Below are 21730 nucleotides of genomic sequence, written 5' to 3' on the forward strand. Positions count from 1 at the left end.
ACTAACCAAACACAGTGCTTTATGGATTCCCACAACTCCTCATGTGGCCTACTACTTATCTTGTCAAAATGTTGTCTCCAACATTCACGGCATTAAAACCTTCTGCTCTTTTCTGTACTGTGCTCTTTAAACAGCTGCTGCTGCGTTGAGGGAGGGACTGCTCTTACAGGTCTTAAACTCTCCCTTAAACTCCCTCCCTACTTCCCTCCCCCTCCCTAACCCTCCATGAGTGGAGATCTTAAACCCTGGTCACATGCTTCAGTGCTCCTGTCATGTAGATTTCCCTTGGAAACCTCCAGTCACTTCAGTGTAGTTAAATCCCAGTCAGTCTATTAGTTCACTAACACTTAATTAAGTGGGCTGCGGTCATAAAGAGATGCCTGCAGAGAGAAGAGATGCCTGCAGAGAGAAGAGATGCCTGCAGAGAGAAGAGATGCCTGCAGAGAGAAGAGATGCCTGCAGAGAGAAGAGATGCCTGCAGAGAGAAGAGATGCCTGCAGAGAGAAGAGATGCCTGCAGAGAGAAGAGATGCCTGCAGAGAGAAGAGATGCCTGCAGAGAGAGAGAGAGATGCCTGCAGAGAGAGAGAGAGATGCCTGCAGAGAGAGAGAGAGAGATGCCTGCAGAGAGAGAGAGAGAGATGCCTGCAGAAAGAAGAGATGACAGCAGAGAGAAGAGATGCCTGCAGAGAGATAGAGAGAGAGAGATGCCTGCAGAGAGAAAGAGAGAGAGAGATGCCTGCAGAGAGAGAGAGAGAGAGAGAGAGAGAGAGAGAGAGAGAGAGAGAGAGAGAGAGAGAGAGAGAGAGAGAGAGAGAGAGAGAGAGAGATGCCTGCAGAAAGAAGAGATGACAGCAGAGAGAAGAGATGCCTGCAGAGAGAGAGAGCAAAGGGCATGGTAAATCAACAGTGCATGTAGAATTTACGAGAGGCTAACTGCTTATCCAATTTAAGGTTATTCATAATGTTTGGTTGAAAAGACACCAACTCCATGGAATATCACTAAATTCTATGTAAAGTGAAATTTATTTTGCAAGATAAATGAGACTGTAAATGGAAGAAGATGTGACTGAGTTATGATACATAGGAAGTATAAGATAATGATATTTTATGGAGGCAGTCATCATCCTCCACACTTTATGACTTTCCTTCTGGCAGGTTCCAATCCAGCGTTAGCCCCTTTGTTTACCCTGAAACTGAAAGAAGTTCATATTCGGACAAGACAGAGCTTTGTGGGAGAGGTTGGAGTTGATTACCACTTAGTAATCCTGAATGTCAGGGTCTGCCTTAGTACCATGTACCAACATTGGTTTTTGTCAATGTCCCTCCTATCTGCAGGTTTGATGTGCTGTTTCTAGTCGCTGGCAGCCATGTGATAACAGACTGTTTTAAGTATCACGGTGTTGTTTTAAGTAAGATCCATAACTAACAAAGAGAATGAGACCCCGCCAGGTACTATAGACATGCCTCTATTCACCCAGAAACCCTATACCCCTACTGCAGGGTCTGCCTGTGTCACATCCATATGAGCTGTCTTACAGGTGAGTTGTACTGTAAGCTTCAATCAGTGTGGCCAGGCGGAACAAACATAAAGACTCAACAACAGCTCTAGTCTAGAGGATCATTATTTGTGCCCCTGTGTTCTCTCTGACATGATTGGCCCTTAAGGGGCCGACCGACTGACTGGGAAGCTGGGGGGGCTGAGTACAGAGGTTGCAGGCTACAGAGAGGCTGAGTCACACCGAGTTTGGGGCCCCAGGCTGGCCTCTCACCGTGCTGTGACTGACTCTGTCTCTCTGTGTCTGTGTGTCATGGTGAGAGGCTTTGTCCCCAGCTTATCAGACCACAGGAATCCATTAGGTCTCAGCAGACAGCGTCAGGGTCATACAGCAAATCATCTGCCTCAGCTCTCTGGGTTCTACCAGTTCTCTTAAGTCTAACTCTTTCTGGGTTCTACAAGTTCTCTTAACTTTAACTCTCTCTGGGTTCTACCAGTTCTCTTAACTCTAACTCTCTAACTCTTTCCCTTTCCTTTCTCTCCTCTCAGTTCTCTTAAGTCTAACTCTTTCTGGGTTCTCAAGTTCTCTTAACTTTAACTCTCTCTGGGTTCTACCAGTTCTCTTTTCTCCTCTCCATTCTCTCTCTCTCACTTTTCTCCTCTTCATTCTCTCTCTCTCTCTCTCTCTCTCTCTCTCTCTCTCTCTCTCTCTCTCTCTCTCTCTCACTATTTTCTCCTATTCATTCTCTCTCTCTCTCTCTCTCACTTTTCTCCTATTCATTCTCTCTCTCTCGCTCTCTCTCTCTCTCTCTCACTTTTCTCCTATTCATTCTCTCTTTCACTCTCTCTCACTTTTCTCCTATTCATTCTCTCTCTCTCGCTCTCTCTCACTTTTCTCCTCTTCATTCTTTCTTTCTCGCTCTCTCTCGCTCTCTCACTTTTCTCCTCTTCATTCTCTCTCTCTCTCTTACACTTTCTCCTCTCTCTCACTTTTCTTCATTCTTCTCTTCATTCTCTCTCTCTCTCTCTCTCTCTCTCTCTCTCTCTCTCTCTCTCTCTCTCTCTCTCACTTTTCTCCTCTTCATTCTCTCTCTCTCTCTCTCTCACACTTTTCTCCTCTTCATTCTTTCTTTTTTTCTCTCTCTCTCTCACACTTTTCTTTTCTCCTCTTCATTCTTTCTTTCTCTCTCTCTCTCTCTCTCTCGCTCTCTCTCTCTCTTCACTTTTCTCCTCTTCATCTCTCTCTCTCTCTCTCTCTCTCACTTTTCTCTCTCTCTCTCTCTCTCTCTCTCTCTCTCTCTCTCTCTCTCTCTTTTCTCTCTCTCTCTCTCTCTCTCTCTCTCTCTCTCTCTCTCTCTCTCTCTCTCTCTCTCTCTCTCTCTCTCTCTCTCTCTCTCTCTCTCTCTCTCTCTCTCTCTCTCTCTCTCTCTCTCTCTCTCTCTCTCTCTCTCTCTCTCTCTCTCTTCTCTCTCTCTCTCTCTCTCACTTTTCTCCTCTTCATTCTTTCTTTCTCGCTCTCTCTCACTTTTCTCTCTCTCTCTCTCTCTCTCTCTCTCTTTTCTCCTCTTCATTCTTTCTTTCTCTCTCTCTCTCTCTCTCTCTCACTTTTCTCCTCTTCATTCTCTCTCTCTCTCTCTCTCGCTCTCTCTCTCAGGGCATAGGCAGGTCCCATCATGAAGGGAGAGCTAGTGCAGACAGGTAACTCTCATGTCACCGGAGGGAGCAGATACCATTCAAATCTCTCTACAGTCTCTCTCTTTTTCTCTCTCTCTGGTTCTTTGTCTCGCTGTTGTTTAAGGGTTTCAAGTACAATAGAACAAATCAACAGCCTGGATTGTTATGTCTTGATTGCATTATTCACTTCATGGTTTTTTTAATTGTTGACAAAGCAGTAATTGAATAACATTCATCAGTTACAAATGGAATGGTTTGCTATTGTTGCCATATATCTGGATTCAACTCTGTTGAAAAATACCATCTCTCTGAAATGTGGCCAGCGTAAATGTCGGAGTCAATGTAAACCCTCTTGAATCTATAAGAGCTCCAGTAGTACTAGTACAGCCAATACAGTACAGCACTGTGTATCTACACTGAATGTACAAAACATTAGAGACAGCTTCCTAATATTGAGTTGCACCCCCTTTTGCCCTCAGAACAGCCTCAATTTGTCAGGACATGGACTACAAGGTGTCGAAAGGGATGCTGGCCCACGTTTACTCCAATGCTTCCCATAGTTGTGTCAAGTTGGCTGGATATCCTTTGGGTGGTGGACCATTCTTAATACACACGGGAAACTGATGAGTGTGAAACCAGCAGTGTTGCAGTTCTTGACACAAACAATTGCACCTAGCACATACTACCATACTCCATTCAGACACTTAAATATTTTGTCTTGCCCATTCACCCTCTGAATGACACCCATACACAATCCAGCAGGTAGCCTAGTGGTTAGCGCTTTGGGCCAGTAACCAACAGGTTGCTAGATTGAATCCCAGAGTTGACAAGGTAAAAATCTGTTGTTCTGCCCCTGAACAAGGCACTTAACCCACTGTTCCGAGGCCCTCATTGTGAATAAGAATGTGTTCTTAACTGAATTGCCTAGTTAAATTACATTTTTAAAATGTCTCGAGGCTTAAAAATCCTTATTTAGCCTGTCTCGTCCCCTTCATTTACACTGATTGAAGTGGATTTAACAAGTGACAAACAATGGATCATAGGTTTCACCTGGATTCACCTGGTCAGCCTATGTCATGGAAAGAGCAGGTGTTCTTAATGTTTTGTACACTCAGTGTATATTAAGTTGTATGATGCTGGTAGTAATACTCACTGAAGCCCTACATAAGCCACCGTAATACCCTCTGTATGTCACCTGCTATCTTTGTCTTTGTGCTCTTAATCACATGAATCTATAGAATATAGATGAAGACCAAGCCATAACCATATATCAAGTTATGAGTAGATACTGATCCCATGAGATATTTGTTAAGTTATGAGTAGATACTGATCCAATTAGGTATTTGTTAAGTTATGAGTAGATACTGATCCAATTAGGTATTTGTTAAGTTATGAGTAGATACTGATCCAATTAGGTATTTGTTAAGTTATGAGTAGATACTGATCCAATTAGGTATTTGTTAAGTTATGAGTAGATACTGATCCAATTAGGTATTTGTTAAGTTATGAGTAGATACTGATCCAATTAGGTATTTGTTAAGTTATGAGTAGATACTGATCCAATTAGGTATTTTTGTTAGATAGATCCAATTAGGTATTTGAGTGAGATACTGATCCAATTAGGTATTTTTGTTATAGTTATTTGAGTAGATACTGATCCAATTAGGTATTTGTTAGTTATTGTTGATCCCATGATGTATTTGTTAAGTTATGAGTGGATACTGATCCATGATGGATAGGTATTTGTTGTTATGAGTGGATACTGTTCCAATTAGGTATTTGTTAAGTTATGAGTGGATATTGATCCCATGATATATTTGTTAAGTTATGAGTAGATCTGATCCAATTAGGTATTTGTTAAGTTATGAGTAGATATGAGGTATTTGTTAAGTTATAAGTGAGTAGATACTGATCCAATTAGGTATTTGTTAAGTTATTAGATGATCCAATTAGGTATTTGAGTTATTAGATCTGATCCAATTAGGTATTTGTTAAGTTATGAGTAGATATGATCCAATGTATTTGTTAAGTTATGAGTGGATACTGATCCCAATGAGGTATTTGTTAAGTTATGAGTGGATATTGATCCCATGATATATTTGTTAAGTTATGAGTGGATACTGTTCCAATTAGGTATTTGTTAAGTTATGAGTGGATATTGATCCCATGATATATTTGTTAAGTTATGAGTGGAGATACTGATCCAATTAGGTATTTGTTAAGTTATGATTTGTGGATAGATATCCCGATCCAATTAGGTATTTTTGTTATGAGTAGATACTGATCCAATTGTATTTGTTAGATAGTAGATGATCCAATTAGGTATTTGTTAAGTTATGAGTAGATACAATTAGGTATTTGTTAAGTTATGAGTGATCCAATTAGGTATTTGTTAAGTTATGAGTAGATACTGATCCAATTAGGTATTTGTATTTGTTAAGTTATGAGTAGATACTGATCCAATTAGGTATTTGTTAAGTTATGAGTGGATACTGATCCAATGAGGTATTTGTTAAGTTATAAGTGGATACTGATCCAATTAGGTATTTGTTAAGTTATGAGTGGATATTGATCCAATTAGGTATTTGTTAAGTTATGAGTGGATATTGATCCCATGATGTATTTGTTAAGTTATGAGTGGATACTGATCCCATGAGGTATTTGTTAAGTTATGAGTGGATATTGATCCCATGATATATTTGTTAAGTTATGAGTGGATACTGTTCCAATTAGGTATTTGTTAAGTTATGAGTGGATATTGATCCCATGATATATTTGTTAAGTTATGAGTAGATACTGATCCAATTAGGTATTTGTTAAGTTATGAGTAGATACTGATCCAATTAGGTATTTGTTAAGTTATGATACATGAGATATTTGTTAAGATGATCCCCAATTAGGTATTTGTTAAGTTATGAGTAGATACCGATCCAATTAGGTATTTGTTAAGTTATGAGTAGATACTGATCCAATTAGGTATTTGTTAAGTTATGAGTAGATACTGATCCAATTAGGTATTTGTTAAGTTATGAGTGGATATTGATCCCATGATATATTTGTTAAGTTATGAGTGGATACTGTTCCAATTAGGTATTTGTTAAGTTATGAGTGGATATTGATCCCATGATATATTTGTTAAGTTATGAGTGGATACTGTTCCAATTAGGTATTTGTTAAGTTATGAGTGGATACCGATCCAATTTGGTATTTGTTAAGTTATGAGTAGATACTGATCCAATTAGGTATTTGTTAAGTTATGAGTAGATACTGATCCAATTAGGTATTTGTTAAGTTATGAGTAGATACTGATCCGAGTAGATACTGATCCAATTAGGTATTTGTTAAGTTATGAGTAGATACTGATCCAATTAGGTATTTGTTAAGTTATGAGTAGATACTGATCCAATTAGGTATTTGTTAAGTTATGAGTAGATACTGATCCAATTAGGTATTTGTTAAGTTATGAGTGGATACTGATCCAATTAGGTATTTGTTAAGTTACAAGTGGATACTGATCCCATGAGGTATTTGTTAAGTTATAAGTGGATACTGATCCAATTAGGTATTTGTTAAGTTATGAGTGGATATTGATCCCATGATGTATTTGTTAAGTTATGAGTGGATACTGATCCCATGAGGTATTTGTTAAGTTATGAGTGGATATTGATCCCATGATATATTTGTTAAGTTATGAGTGGATACTGTTCCAATTAGGTATTTGTTAAGTTATGAGTGGATATTGATCCCATGATATATTTGTTAAGTTATGAGTGGATACTGTTCCAATTAGGTATTTGTTAAGTTATGAGTGGATATTGATCCCATGATGTATTTGTTAAGTTATGAGTGGATACTGATCCCATGAGGTATTTGTTAAGTTATGAGTGGATACTGATCCCATGAGGTATTTGTTAAGTTATGAGTGGATACTGATTCCATGAGATATTTGTTAAGTTATGAGTGGATACTGATCCCATGAGGTATTTGTTAAGTTATGAGTGGATATTGATCCCATGATATATTTGTTAAGTTATGAGTGGATACTGTTCCAATTAGGTATTTGTTAAGTTATGAGTGGATATTGATCCCATGATGTATTTGTTAAGTTATGAGTGGATACTGATGCCATGAGGTATTTGTTAAGTTATGAGTGGATACTGATTCCATGAGATATTTGTTAAGTTATGAGTGGATACTGATCCCATGAGGTATTTGTTAAGTTATGAGTGGATACTGATTCCATGAGGTATTTGTTAAGTTATGAGTGGGTCTGAATACTGTTCCCATGAGGTATATGCAAGCTCCATACAGATAGGCAGCTTGTAAATGTTTAGTATAGGCCTATATATAAACCAGTACTAGGGACCTTCTGTAAGCTCCCTGCTTGTTGGATGTTTAAGTGTGTGGATGTTTAAACGCACCTTGCAGAGTTTGATGTAATGTATGTACTATTTCACTAGCTCTCTCTCCCCCCCTCTCTCTTTCTGTAACGGTTTTCTTCCGGCTGAAGGGGAGGAGGACCAAAATACAGCGTGGTTAGTTTTCAACATGTTTACTATAGACGATAAACAAGAACACTACAAAATACAAAACAAATGTGAAAACCGAACCAGTCCTATCTGGTGCAATGACACAAATACAGAAGACAACCACCCACAAAGTACCCACAGAATATGGCTGCCTAAATATGGTCCCAATCAGAGACAACGATAGACAGTTGAGAACCAATCTAGGCAACCATAGACCTACAAACTACCTAAAAAGGAAACAGCCCCATAAACATACAAAAAAGAAACCCACATAAATCCCCCATGTCACACCCTGACCTAACCAAAATAATAAAGAAAACAAAGATATCTAAGGCCAGGGCGTGACAGTACCCCCCCCCCCCTCCCAAAGGTGCGGACTCCCGGCCGCACACCTAAATCCATAGGGGAGGGTCTGGGTGGGAGTCTGTCCACGGTGGCGGCTCTGGCGCGGGACGTGGAACCCACCATAGTCTTTTTCCGCTTTAGTCTCTTCCTAGGAACGGCGACCCTCGCCACCGACCTAGGATTGGCAACCCTGCTAAAGGGCCCCACTCCTCCACTAAACAAACTCTGCCGGACTGAGGGGCAGCCCAGGACTGAGGGGCAGCTCAGGCTGGTTGACTGCTCTGGCAGCTCCTGGCTGACTGATGGCTCTGGCTGATCCTGGCTGACTGGCGGATCCTGGCTGACTGGCAGATCCTGGCTGACTGGCGGCATGGTGGCTCTGGCGGATCCTGGCTGACTGGCGGCTCTGGCGGATCCTGGCTGAATGGCAGCTCTGGCGGATCCTGGCGGATCCTGGCTGACTGGTGGCTCTTGGCTGACTAGCGGCTCTGGCGGATCCTGGCTGACTGGCGGATCCTGGCGGCCCCTTGCAGACTGGCGGCCCCTTGCAGACTGGCGGCTCTGGCGGCTCAGGACAGACATGAGACTCAGGCGGCTCAGGACAGGCGGGAGACTCTAGCGGCTCTGGACAGGCGGGAGACTCTAGAAACTCTGGACAGGCGGGAGACTCTAGCAGCTCTGGACAGGCGGGAGACTCTAGCAGCTCTGGACAGGCGGGAGACTCTAGCAGCTCTGGACAGGCGGGAGACTGGACAGGCGGGAGACTCTAGCAGCTCTGGACAGGCGGGAGCTCTGGACAGGCGGGAGACTCTAGCAGCTCTGGACAGGCGAGGCGCACTGTAGGCCTGGTGCGTGGTGCCGGCACTGGTGGTACTGGGCCGAGGACACGCACCTCAGGGCGAGTGCGGTGAGGAGGAACAGGGAGTACTGGGCTCTGGACACGCACAGGAAGCCTGGTGCCTGGGGCTGCCACGGGAGGGCTGGTGCGTGCAGGCGCACTGGAGCTCTTGAGCACCGAGCCTCCCAACCTTACCGGGCTCGATGCCCACTCTAGCGGGAATGTACCGCACCGGGCTATGCACCCGCACTGGAGACACCGTGCGCTCCACAGCATAACACGGTGCCTGCCTGGTCTCTCTCGCTCTCCGGTAAGCACAGGAAGTTGGCGCAGGTCTCCTACCTGGCTTTGCCATACTCCCTGTGTGCCCTCCCCAAAAATTTTTGTGGCTGCCTCTCGGGCTTCCTACCGTGCTCGTTTCGCCAACTCCATTCTCCTGTAACCCTCCTTGCACTGCTCCAGCGAATCCCAGGCGGGCTCTGGCACTGTCCCTGGGTCGACCGCCCACCTGTCTCTCTTCCCAAGTTGTATAGTCCAGATTCTGCTCCCATGTCCAGACATGGGACCACGCTGCTCGGTCCTGTTGTGGTGGGTGGTTCTGTAACGGCTTTCTTCCGCTGAAGGAGAGGAGGACCAAAATGCTGCGTGGTTAGTGTTCAACATGTTTACTATAGACGATAAACAAGAACACTACAAAATACAAAACAACAAATGTGAAAACCGAAACAGTCCTATCTGGTGCAATGACACAAAGACAGAAGACAACCACCCACAAAGTACCCACAGAATATGGCTGCCTAAATATGGTTCCCAATCAGCTGCCTCTAATTGAGAACCAATCTAGGCAACCATAGACTTACAAACTACCTAGAAAGGAAACAGCCACCATAAACATACAAAAAACCCTAGACCAGACAAAACACATAAATCCCCCATGTCACACCCTGACCTGACAAAAATAATAAAGAAAACAAAGATAACTAAGGCCAGGGCGTGACAATTTCTCTCTCTTTAGTTCTCTTTTTATTTCACTATCTTTCTCTCTTCCCCCCTCTCTATTTCTCTCTATATTTCTCTTTTTATTTTACTATCTTTCTCTCTCCCCCCTCTCTATTTATCTCTCTTTAGTTCTCCCTCTTTCTCCTGTCTCTCTGTTGGAGTTGAACCTACTATTGCTGTACAGTTGTTGTAGAGTGTATTGATGTTAAAATGCATGTTAAATACGGCTTGATTTGATGTATGTCTCTCTCTAGGTGTTGAACCTGGTCCAGTCCTATGTGACCCTCCGGGTGCCCCTCCACGTCTCCTATGTGTTCCACTCCCCGGTTGGGGCAGGGGGCTGGCAGCATTTTGACCTGCAATCTGAGCTACGACTCACCTTCGTATACGACACTGCCATCTTGTGGCGGGACGGCATCGGCAGCCCTCCTGAGGCTGAGCTACAAGGCAAGTCTCACATCAAATTAATTATATTCAGAAGTAATTTCACTCTTTACTGAATGAGGCAAAAACAAACAAATACAACACTGTCTGGTGTACTTTGACCACAGATGATATGGTTATGTTATTGCTTCTACAGCAATTCATGAGGATGTGCAGGTGCCCTTCACCGCACCTTCCTCAGTGGGTGGTCTATAATAGTAGGGATGTGTTAGTTCAGTGTGACAGGGAGACTGACTGGCTATATTCTGTAGGAGCCCTGTACCCCACCAGTATGCGTATCAACGAACAGGGTCGTCTGGTGGTCAACTTCAGAACAGAGGCTCGATTCAGAGGACTATTTGTCATATCACACTCTGGTATGTTCACATGATCTACTCTTTTCATACAGTACATCCACGGTCTTAAACAAGTATGTATCAAGTGTCTCAGAGTATGAGTGCTGATCTAGGATCACGTCCCCCCGTCCATGTAATCTTATTCATTTTGATGTAAAAGGCAAAACTGATCCTAAGTCAGCACTCCTACTCTGACACGCTTGATACTGTACATATTCCTCTTTAGTTCTGTATTAGCCTTACCTGTGTCTGTATCCAGCTTCCTCTCTGTCGTCCATGGTGATGTGTGCGGACCACCCTGGGGTGACCTTTAACCTCAGCCTGGTGAGGAGCGAGCCCACCTACAACCAGCCCATGCAGCAGTGGACCTTTACATCAGACTTCGCTGTGAGGACAGCATCTTTTCTTCCATCTTTAATACTGAGTTATCAATATATTTCATATCATCTTTATTTATTTATCTGCTAACTCTATGTCATAAGTGTAGCAAATCAAATCAAATACATTTTTTATTTGTCATATTGGGCCGAATACAACAACAACAACCTTACCGTGAAATGCTTACTTACAAGCCCTTATGCCATTTACAGGATTTCCTTCTTGAGTCGTAGTGTGTTATCGGCACTGGTGTTTCTGGTGTAGATAAGTGTCTTATTCCCCTCTGTCTCCCAGGTGCGTGACTACTCAGGTACCTACACGGTGAAGCTGCTGCCCTGTACCTCTCCTCCCAGTCTGGAGTACTCCCTGCCTCCTGTCTGTAACCCCAGAGAACCTGTCACCTTTGACCTGGACATACGCTTCCAGCAGGTCAGATCACCCTAGGATAACTACACACTTAGAAAAAGAGGTGCTATTTAGTACCCTAAAGGGTCCTTCGACTGTCCCCATAGGAGAACCCTTCTACATGGAACCCAGAAGGGCTCTACCTGGAACCAAAAAGGCTTCCACCTGGAATCAAAAAGGGCTTTCCTATGAGGACAGCCAAAATACCCTTTTGGAACCCTTTTTCTAAGAGGAAACATCAATATCATATCATTAAAGTGTCTGTGAGATGACAATCTTTGAGTGCACACAGAGATGTACTCTAGTGGGATGTACTCTAGTTGGAAACAGCTTGAGGGGTGTTTGTCTGATGGTAACACTGTGATCGGTCTGTGTTCTCTGATGGTAACTGAATGGTATGTGTTGTCCTATACTAAGATGGTAAAACCTTGTACTGTGTGTGTCCTATCCCAGGTGAGTGACCCGGTTGCGGCTGAGTTCAGTCTGAACACACACATGTTGCTGCTGTCTAAGAGAACTTTGTGGCTGTCTGACGGATCCATGGGCTTCGGACAGGAGAGCGACACAGCCTTCTCACAGGGTACTGTAACGTTACAAACAAACACAGCCTTCTCACAGGGTACTGTAACGCTACAAACAAACACAGCCTTCTCACAGGGTACTGTAACGCTACAAATAAACACAGCCTCTCACAGGGTACTGTAACGCTACAAACAAACACAGCCTCTCACATGGGCATTTATCAATCAATCCCTCACCTTATTGTGGCGGTCAGTGCTGTTTAAGATAAGGAAGGATCGGTCAGTGCTGTTTAAAACTTCTTACGGCTAAAATCCCGTTAACGGGATCGTTTTGACAACAGCCAGTGAAAGTGCAGGGTGCCAAATTCAAACAACAGAAATCTCATAATTAAAATTAATGTATTATACACAATTTTAAAGATAAACTTGTTGTTAATCCCACCACAGTGTCCGATTTCAAAAAGGCCTTACAGCGAAAGCACACCATATGATTATGTTAGGTCAGCACAGCCATTTTTCCTGCCAAAGAGAGGAGTCACAAAAGGCAGAAATAGAGATTAAATTAATCACTCATTTTTGATGATCTTCATCAGATGACACTCATAGGACTTCATGTTACACAATACATGTATGTTTTGTTCGATAAAGTTCATATTTATATCCAAAAATCTCAGTTTACATTGGCACGTTATATTCAGTAATGTTTTGCTTCCAAAACATCCAGTGATTTTGCAGAGAGCCACATCAATTTACAGACATACTCATCTCGAATGTTGATGAAAATACAAGTGTTATACATGGAATTAAAGATATACTTCTCCTTAATGCAACCGCTGTGTCAGATTTCAAAAAAGCTTTACGGAAAAAGCACACCATGCAATAATCTGAGTACAGCGCTCAGAGACAAAAACAAGCCATACAGATACCCGCCATGTTGTGGAGTCAACAGAAGTCAGAAATAGCATTATAAATATTCACTTACCTTTAATGATCTTCATCGGAATGCACTCCCAGGAATCCCAGTTCCACAATAAATTTAAAAAAATTGATAAAGTCCATCATTTATGTCCAAATACCTCCTTTTTGTTCGCGTTTAGTTCACAAATCCAAATTCACAAGGCGCAGGCACTTAGTTTAGACAACAGTTCCATTACAGTTTGTAGGAACATGTCAAACGATGTATAGAATCAATCTTTAGGATGTTTTTATCATAAATCTTCAATAATATTCCAACCGGACAATTCCTTTGTCTTTAGAAAGGAAAAGGAACGCAGCTAACTCTCACGGGCGCACGTGATCAGCTCATGGCACTCTGCCAGACCCCTGACTCAAACAGCTCTTATTCGCTCCCTCTTCACAGTAGAAGCCTTAAACAAGGTTCTATAGACTGATGACATCTAGTGGAAGCCTTAGGAAGTGCAATTGGACCAAATTTTACACTGTATGGATAGGCAAAGACTTGAAAACCTACAAAAAAAACTACAAAAACCTACAAACCTCAGATTTCCCACTTCCTGGTTGGATTTTTTCCAGGTTTTTACCTGCCATATGAGTTCTGTTATACTCAGGCATCATTCAAACAGTTTTAGAAACTTATGAGTGTTTTCTATCAAAATCAACTAATAATATGCATATCTTAGCTTCTGAGCCTGAGTAGCAGGCAGTTTACTCTGGGCACCTTATTCATCCAAGCTACTCGATACTGCCCCCGAGCCATAAGAAGTTAAGTTGAGGAAGGATCGGTCAGTGCTGTTTAAGATGAGGGAGGATTGGTCAGTGCTGTTTAAGATGAGGGAGGGTCGGTCATCATGAGGTTGCTACAACCTAGCCTATGAAATAAAGTTTACAACGTAGGTGCACAGGTCAAGATAACATTTTGTGTAAACAAGGTGAGAGACAGTGACTCATTCAATACCGCCTTGCAGACTCTTGCCTGCATCTAGCTGATCTAGTGTGTAATCATTAGTCCAACAGTTGCAAACGAGAGTTTCTTTTGGACAAATTCAGGTATGTTTATCCACATTTCGTTCCGTTTGCTTCCATTTAAGAAACATTTTCAACCAAATCTACCGAATGAATACACACCTGATCACACAAAAACACAGTTCACTTTCATAGCACCCACATAAAAACGACATAATCACTTTGCTCGTTGTATATATAATTCCTTCTTGCATCTATCTACAGTGCCTTCGGAAGGTATTCAGACCCCTTGACTGTTTCAACATTTTGTTACGTTACAGCCTTATTCTAAAATTGATCACATTTTTTTAAACAAATATATTAAAAACAGAAATACCTTATTTACATAAGTATTCAGACCCTTTGCTATGAGACTCGAAATTGAGCTCAGGTGCATCCTGTTTCCATTGATCATCCTTGAGATGTTTCTACAACTTGATTGGAGTCCACCTTTGGTAAATTCAATTGATTGGACATGATTTGGAAAGCCACACACCTGTCTATATAAGGTCCCACAGTTGACAGTGCATGTCAGAGCAAAAACCAAGCCATGAGGTTGAAGCAATTGTCCGTATAGCTCCAAGACAGGATTGTGTTGAGGCACAGATTTGGGGAAGGGTAGCAAAAACTGCAGCATTGATGGTCCCCAAGAACACAATGGCCTCCATCATTCTTAAATGGAAGAAGTTTGGAACCACCAATACACTTCCTAGAGCTGGCCGCCCGGCCAAACTGAGCAATTGGGGGAGAAGGGCCTTGGTCAGGGAGGTGACCAAGAACCTGATGGTCAGTCTGACAGAGCTCTAGAGTTCCTCTGTGGAAATGGGAGAACCTTCCAGAAGGACAAACATCTCTGCAGCACTCCAACAATCAGGCCTTTATGGTAGAGTGCCACTCCTCAGTAAAAGGCACATGACAGCCCACTTGGAGTTTGCCAAAAGGCAACTAAAGACTCTCAGACCATGAGAAACAAGATTCTCTGGTCTGATGAAACCAAGAATGAACTTCTAGAGGAAACCTGGCACCATCCCTACGGTGAGGGCATGGTGGTGGCAGCATCATGCTGTGGGGATGTTTTTCAGCAGCAGAGACTGGGAGACAGTCAGAATCGAGGCAAAGATGACCGAAGCAAAGTACAGAGAGAACCTTGATGAAAACCTGCCCCAGAGCGCTCAAGACCTGGGGCTAAGGTTTACCTTCCACAAGGACAACGACCCTAAGGTCAGAGCCAAGACAACACAGGAGTGACTTTGGGACAAGTCTCTCAATGTCCTTGAGTGGCCCAGGAAGAGCCTGGACTTGAACCCGATCAAACATCTCTGAAGAGACCTGAAAATAGCTGTGCAGCAACGCTCCCCATCCAACCTGACAGAGCTTGAGAGGATCTGCAAAGAAGAATGGGAGAAACTCCCCAAATACAGGTGTGCCAAGTTTGTAGTGTCATACCCAAGAAGACTCGAGACTGAAATCATTGCCAAAGGTGCTTAACAAAGTAGTGAGTAAAGGGTCTGAATACTTATGTAAATGTGATATTTTACATTTCTAAAATCCTGTTTTTGCTTTTTCATTATGGGGTATTATGTGTAGATTGACGAGAAAAAAAGCCCAATTTAATAAATTTACGAATAACGCTGTATCCCAACAAAATGTGTAAAACCTCAAGGGGTCTGAATACTTTCCAAAGGCACTGTACTTGCTCTCCTCCCCTCACATTTTCTCCTTGGCTTGTGGACTTCAGTGCACAACATATCAGCTGTCTGTGACCAGGTGAAAAAACCTTTCCAAGCCAAACCTTCATATCATGACTGCTAACCGTTACACACAGCCTACATCATCACCATGTTAACTAACATCATAGTCAACATACCTACTAGAACTAACTTGATACTAAACCGCTACAATCATCCTGAACAGTGTACAGGCAGCAAGCAGTTTAGCAGTTACACCAGCTGGCAATAAATGAATACAACCAAAAGCGTACCTTGACTTAGCGGAGTTACAGTGTTGGATAGCCATAGCCATCTAGCTAACATAGCATCCCTCTCTGTTTGAGTCAGCTAAACTAGCTAGCTGCATTTGCTAGCTAAGTAAGTGGACATGAAAACGGAGGGAAAAAATACAACAAAATATAGCTATCTCTCTCGTTCCTCCTTAATGTTTTCAGAAATGTATTTGTTCAAAACTGTTCAACTATTGTCTTTCTCTCTCTTTGAGTCGACTACTCGCCACATTTTATGCTTGCAGTGCCAGCTAGCTGTAGCTTATTCTTTCTGTACTAGATGAGTTATCTGTTTTGATTGGGTGGACAACATGTCAGTTCATGATACAATAGTTCTCATAGGTTGGATGACAGAAGTAGTACACTACATAGGGAATAGGTTGCTATTTGGGATGGAGGTAGCCCCATCTGATTGATTGATTGAGTTATTACTGTATTAACCCAAACCTGATCTCCTCCCAGGTGACATGATATATGGCAGAGTGATGGTGGACCCTGTCCAGAATCTGGGGGATTCCTTTATCTGTAACATAGAGAAGGTGTTCCTGTGCACCGGCGCGGATGGATACGTGCCCAAGTACAACCCCAACAACAATGAGTACGGCTGTCTGGCTGATGCTCCATCGCTGCTTTACAGATTCAAAATCATTGTAAGTACAGTACTGTGCAGGGCCCATCGTGCTCTGGTCAAAAGTAGTGCAATATCTGGGGAATAGCGTGTAATGTGGGATGTAAACAAGGATCTAGTACAGGGTAAATGCACATACATATCCTAAACACCTTTACCAATGTTGGTACAGTGTTTACTAGTGTTTCCCTCTCCTCCTCCAGGATAAGGCCCAGCCAGAGACCCAGGCCAGGTCGTTTGGTAACGTGGGGTTCAGGGCTCTGCTGGCTGTAGACGACCCTGAGGCCCTGGCCCTGGTCAGACAGCCTGGATCTGACGGCTTCAGCATGGACTCTACAGCACTGTTCCAGGTACGTCTCCCTGACCCCTATGCTACATAACACAGAATAGTGGAGAAGGAACATCCTGGTCTTATTCATATTTCTAACATTCACTTTCACTGCTTTAAAGCTAGAATCCTTAGTTGCTACATCCAGTTTTGGACCAATACATTTATTATATATACCCATTGATTCTTGATGAATATAACTTAGAAATGCCTCATGAGCTTAGTTCAACTGTCGTAACTCAAAACATGGTAAAAACGATCATGTTGATATCATGGATGGTCAGCCCTGGATTGTGAATTTGATCAATGAATTTGAGTGGTTACATTTCTCCAGGCCCATCCCTCAGCTTTTTACCAAAACAGAGGTGGGGTGTCGCTTGTTATTGTTTATATTAATGACTCTATCTTTAATGACCAGGGATTGTTCCTGTCATGATCAGGTAAACTACCCAGCCCTCATGACTAACCTTGTTCCTCTGGTGTCCAGGTGTCAGCAGGGAGAGAGTGGTTCATCCACACCATCTACACCGTCCGCTCCAGAGAGAATGCTAACAGGGGCATCGGGAAGAGAAGTCTGGAGTACCACACACTCACCCAACACAGCAGTTTGGCTGCAGGAGGCCACTCCCTGACCCAACATAGCAGTTTGGCTGCAGGAGGCCACTCCCTGACCCAACACAGCAGTTTGGCTGCAGGAGGCCACTCCCTGACCCAACACAGCAGCTTGGACAGAGAAACCCAGCGTCAAACTATGGCTGCAGGAGGACCGTCCCAGTCCCAGTCTCAGTTCCAGTCCCAGTCCCAGTTTCGCTCCAGGCGGTCAGCAAACAGGGTGCCAGACCTGACAGAGGACATCGGCCTGGACAACAACCGAGGCACCAACATTCTCCATATCGCCCTGGACCTCAGCCGCCAGCGCCGCACCAGCCCCGACCGGGAGGTCCTCACTCGGGGTGTGGTGCCCAGGGAGCTGAACCATCCTGAGGAGAGCGAGGACAGCCTGGTCCTGATCATAGGAATCCTGGTGGGCCTCCTCCTCACCATCCTCATCATCATCGTCATAGTGCTAACCGTACGGTCCAGACAGGAGAAGAAGAAGATGGAGGTTGCCACAACAACGTCAAGCTCCACTGAGCCCATGGTGACATCAGGGTTCACTTGCGGTGGCTTGGACAGCTCAGAAGTCTGACGGACAGACAGACAAACGGACTTCCTTCGACATGACCACTGAGACAGAAAGACCGATGGACGGATATTCTCCACAGAAAAAAAAACACTGACAGATGTTTGTTTTTTTTGTGTGCTTTTTTTTGCAAGTGCCTCATTTTTACATTTGGATATAAAGAGAGGGAGGGGACAACTGAAACAACACAGTCGGCAATGAGAGCTTTGGTTCCGTATACAAAAACCTACTTGAAATCCTGCAGTCCTTCTGCTCTGCTGTAGGGGAGACCATAGAGGTTAAACAATCTCTCTCTATGGGGAGACAGCCCCATCTAGGGCAGTACCTGTAACCTGTTCTGTTCAAGGCACTTGCCGGCATTCATTATTGCTTTGTTTTATGATGTTACACTTGATCCCAAAAATGTTTATGATTTGTCCAAAGGTGCTAAAGCAGCAGATGCCTCTGTCCTGTAGGATGGATGGTGGTCCTGCGAGTTGGTAGAAGGACATGTTGCAGGGCTATTCAACTCCAGGCCTGTAGGGCAGAATAACTGCTAATGGTCTTTTCTACCTGGTAGTTGATTGATTGATTGTCACTGATTGGCAGTAGAGTTCCATGATGTTATCAGTTTCTGATTAGAATGAAAGAATGATAACCAGAAGTGTTTCAGCCTTCCAGGCCCAGAGTTGAATACCGGTAAGTGTTTCAGCCTTCCAGGCCCATAGTTGAATACCAGTTTTCCTGGTATTCAGTATTCAATATGATTGCAAAGTTGTCATAGAACTGTCATAGTTGTCAATGTGTATGTTTGTTTTCCCGTGTCAAGCCACTGTCAATAGTCTGCTAACACTGGGAATATGTACTACTGTAATGTTCTACTGTAGCTCTCTGTCAAACCTGGGTTCAAACATTATTTTAAATCTGTCAAGTATATTAGCTTTAGCCTGCTTTTTATATTGGTCCCACTGCAACAGGCAAGCTCAATTGATCACAGCTGAAGTATTTTACATGATTTAAAATAGTATTTGATCCCAGGTCTGCTCTCTATACTGTAGTATGGAGGCTGATTCATGTTGAAGTTCAACAGGTGCCTAAGAATCCACTGGATGTTATACTGTAGTGAGTGTCCCAAATGGAACCCTATTCCCTATTTTGCACTATTGGTAGTGCACTATATAGGGAATAGGGTGTAATTTGGGATGAATACTTAGATTTTCTCTATTACATGGTTATTTGTTTTTGTTTGTATTAATGGTTATCTATCATTTGTGCCTGCTTCTGATTTTGTATTGTCTTTAAAATAATTGCTTAAACTTGTATAATAATGTGTAATGCAGATTTGGGGAAAAATGTGTCTAATCTACTGTAGCTAATTCAGACTCAGTTACATGTTTTTCTATCCTAACAGAGTTCCAAGTTGATCACAATTTTGGGGGGGATAATTGTTCTCTCGATAGTCCCAAAATCATGGTTGTAGTGACTTTCTATAACTATGTCCCAAATGGCATCCTATTCCCTATTTAGTGCACTGCTTTTGATCAGAGGTACCATATAGGGAATAGGGTGCCATTTTGAACATATCCTATATCAGTGTGGTCCTGTATTTGAATACATACAGTACTGAATTTAATCTAATGAGAAAAGGTATATCCTGTAGGGGAGAGTAGGTAAGTTGAGACATTTGTTACATTCAGCATCACTCCATAAATGGAAATCTAGTATTCTTTCTAACAAAGATATCTACATATATTTCAGGATGTTGTGTATCCCTGAAAATAATCAGAATTCATGTAAACATTACAGTTTTGAAAACATAGCTTGTCCAAAGAAAGTGATATCTTGGCACGACTTACCCCTACACATTTCTGTACTGAATGAAATATTACCAGTACCTTTCTAAAACCATGTCTATCTTTACTTTCCAAACACAATTCATCACAATCACTTTTGTGTATTTTAATCCCTCATATCCCAGCCTTTCATTATACCTGGGAAGAAAACATTTACTAAACTTACCACAAGGCAAACAGTTTGACTATATTAGCCCACAAAGCTACAAGGATGCACATTCATGCTAGGTTTAGGACCTCATATTGTAGCTTATAGACCCCAACTGATGTATAGAACAATGATACGACTACCTATTTTGGTTTAGATACAAGCATCATGAAACCTCTAACACAATAAATTCATTTGAATTTGGTGAAAATCTGTTTTTTGGAACATACTTGCTTACCACTTTTACCAAGTGGTTTCTTCCTTCACAGACTCCATGAAATGATGACCTCTTCCTAAATATTTGGTCAAATTATTCATGTTGTGTATGGTTTCCTAGAGACAAGAGTGGCTCAACTTACCCCTTTGACTCAACTTACCCCTTTAACTCAACTTACCCCACTCTCCACTAGTGAGTTGATTTTAAAGACAGCTGGTCTGCAATGTACTGTTTATAGCAGCTCTGGATGGATCCACTAGGAACAGACTCATCATATAGTGAGTAGCTTATTCCCTAAATAGGGAGTAGGGTGCTATTCTGGACTAACTCTGTTTCTCTACAGGGCTATGAAGTGACTGATCTGTACCAAATGTTCTCCAAAGGTTTTACATTTATATTTAGTATCTTACTATAAAAACATTCATAATGGGCCATGAATATTGTCTGCATCCCAAATGGCACCCTATTCCCTTTATAGTTCACGACTTTTATAGTAGTGCGCAATATCGAGAAATGGATGCCATTTGGGTCTCCGACCAGAAGGGAAAACCAACTATGATCTACTACAATCTAAATCATGGCTGTTAGAGATGTATGTTTATACATTACAGAAGTATTTATTTGATCACATAAATATCCATAGGGATTTTGCAAATAATAAAGATCTGATATTTGTTTCCCTCTGGAGATAATTTTCTAATCTGCCACAAACCACATAAAATATGTTTCAGACATGGTTGCCACTTTTTCAATGTAATGATGCATAAAGAAAAGGTATAGACCATCACCTTGTCAATAGATGCCCCAGTCATAATACTAAGATAACATACAATGACCTCCATACTGTATCTATAGATAGTGACTTCATATACCCACTACTTTATAAACTTCCGATTTCTATATTGTTTGCTGTTTAATTTTTGAAAACATAAACGCTATGCAACTTACAATATCATACCACTAAAGTAGAATCCCAATATTTCTTTGTTTTTGAATATGATTATTTTTGCTGATTTTTACATTTTCTCACTGTACCACCAATCGCTCTTATATCATGTTATTAACACCACCATTATGATTTCAGGATTTTGTTGAATGCATCTAATGCCTGTGTGAGTGTATACACATGTATGTAATATATGTACTGCGAATAAATATACCATTTGGATGTTTTGGGAATTATCAATGTTAAAGGCATATGTGCTGTAAGTATTTGTAACATAGACCTAAAGCACAAAGTGGTCTGCAAATAAAGTGTTTTCAAGGAAATCAGACTGCTCTCTTGTTTGAAAAGCAGATGTTGTGTTTGTATTTGGTCTGTTTGGAAAAGGCTACTTCCCAAATGGCACCTTATTCCCTACATAGTGCGATACTTTTGACCAGAGCCCCTATATATCGCACTACTTCAGACCAAGGCCCTATGGGCTCTGATCAAAAGTAGTGCACTATTTAGGGAATAGGAATCCATT

General features: G+C 42.3%; 1 protein-coding gene across 1 annotated transcript in view; it reads left to right on the forward strand.

The window, feature by feature from the left end:
* The window catches only part of LOC124005455 (FRAS1-related extracellular matrix protein 2-like), a 111056-nt gene extending 89529 nt beyond the window's left edge, over nucleotides 1–21527 (forward strand). Inside the window, exons 19-26 of the mRNA XM_046314737.1 lie at nucleotides 10136–10328; nucleotides 10577–10681; nucleotides 10920–11047; nucleotides 11333–11467; nucleotides 11897–12023; nucleotides 16388–16575; nucleotides 16757–16903; nucleotides 17369–21527. Of these exons, the coding sequence (XP_046170693.1) occupies nucleotides 10136–10328; nucleotides 10577–10681; nucleotides 10920–11047; nucleotides 11333–11467; nucleotides 11897–12023; nucleotides 16388–16575; nucleotides 16757–16903; nucleotides 17369–18070 (1725 nt within the window). The 3' untranslated portion in view covers nucleotides 18071–21527. The remainder of the gene's footprint in view (nucleotides 1–10135; nucleotides 10329–10576; nucleotides 10682–10919; nucleotides 11048–11332; nucleotides 11468–11896; nucleotides 12024–16387; nucleotides 16576–16756; nucleotides 16904–17368) is intronic.
* Nucleotides 21528–21730: the final 203 nt, after the last annotated feature.

This window comes from Oncorhynchus gorbuscha, linkage group LG19, assembly GCF_021184085.1.
Source record: "Oncorhynchus gorbuscha isolate QuinsamMale2020 ecotype Even-year linkage group LG19, OgorEven_v1.0, whole genome shotgun sequence".
Lineage (NCBI taxonomy): Eukaryota > Metazoa > Chordata > Actinopteri > Salmoniformes > Salmonidae > Oncorhynchus > Oncorhynchus gorbuscha.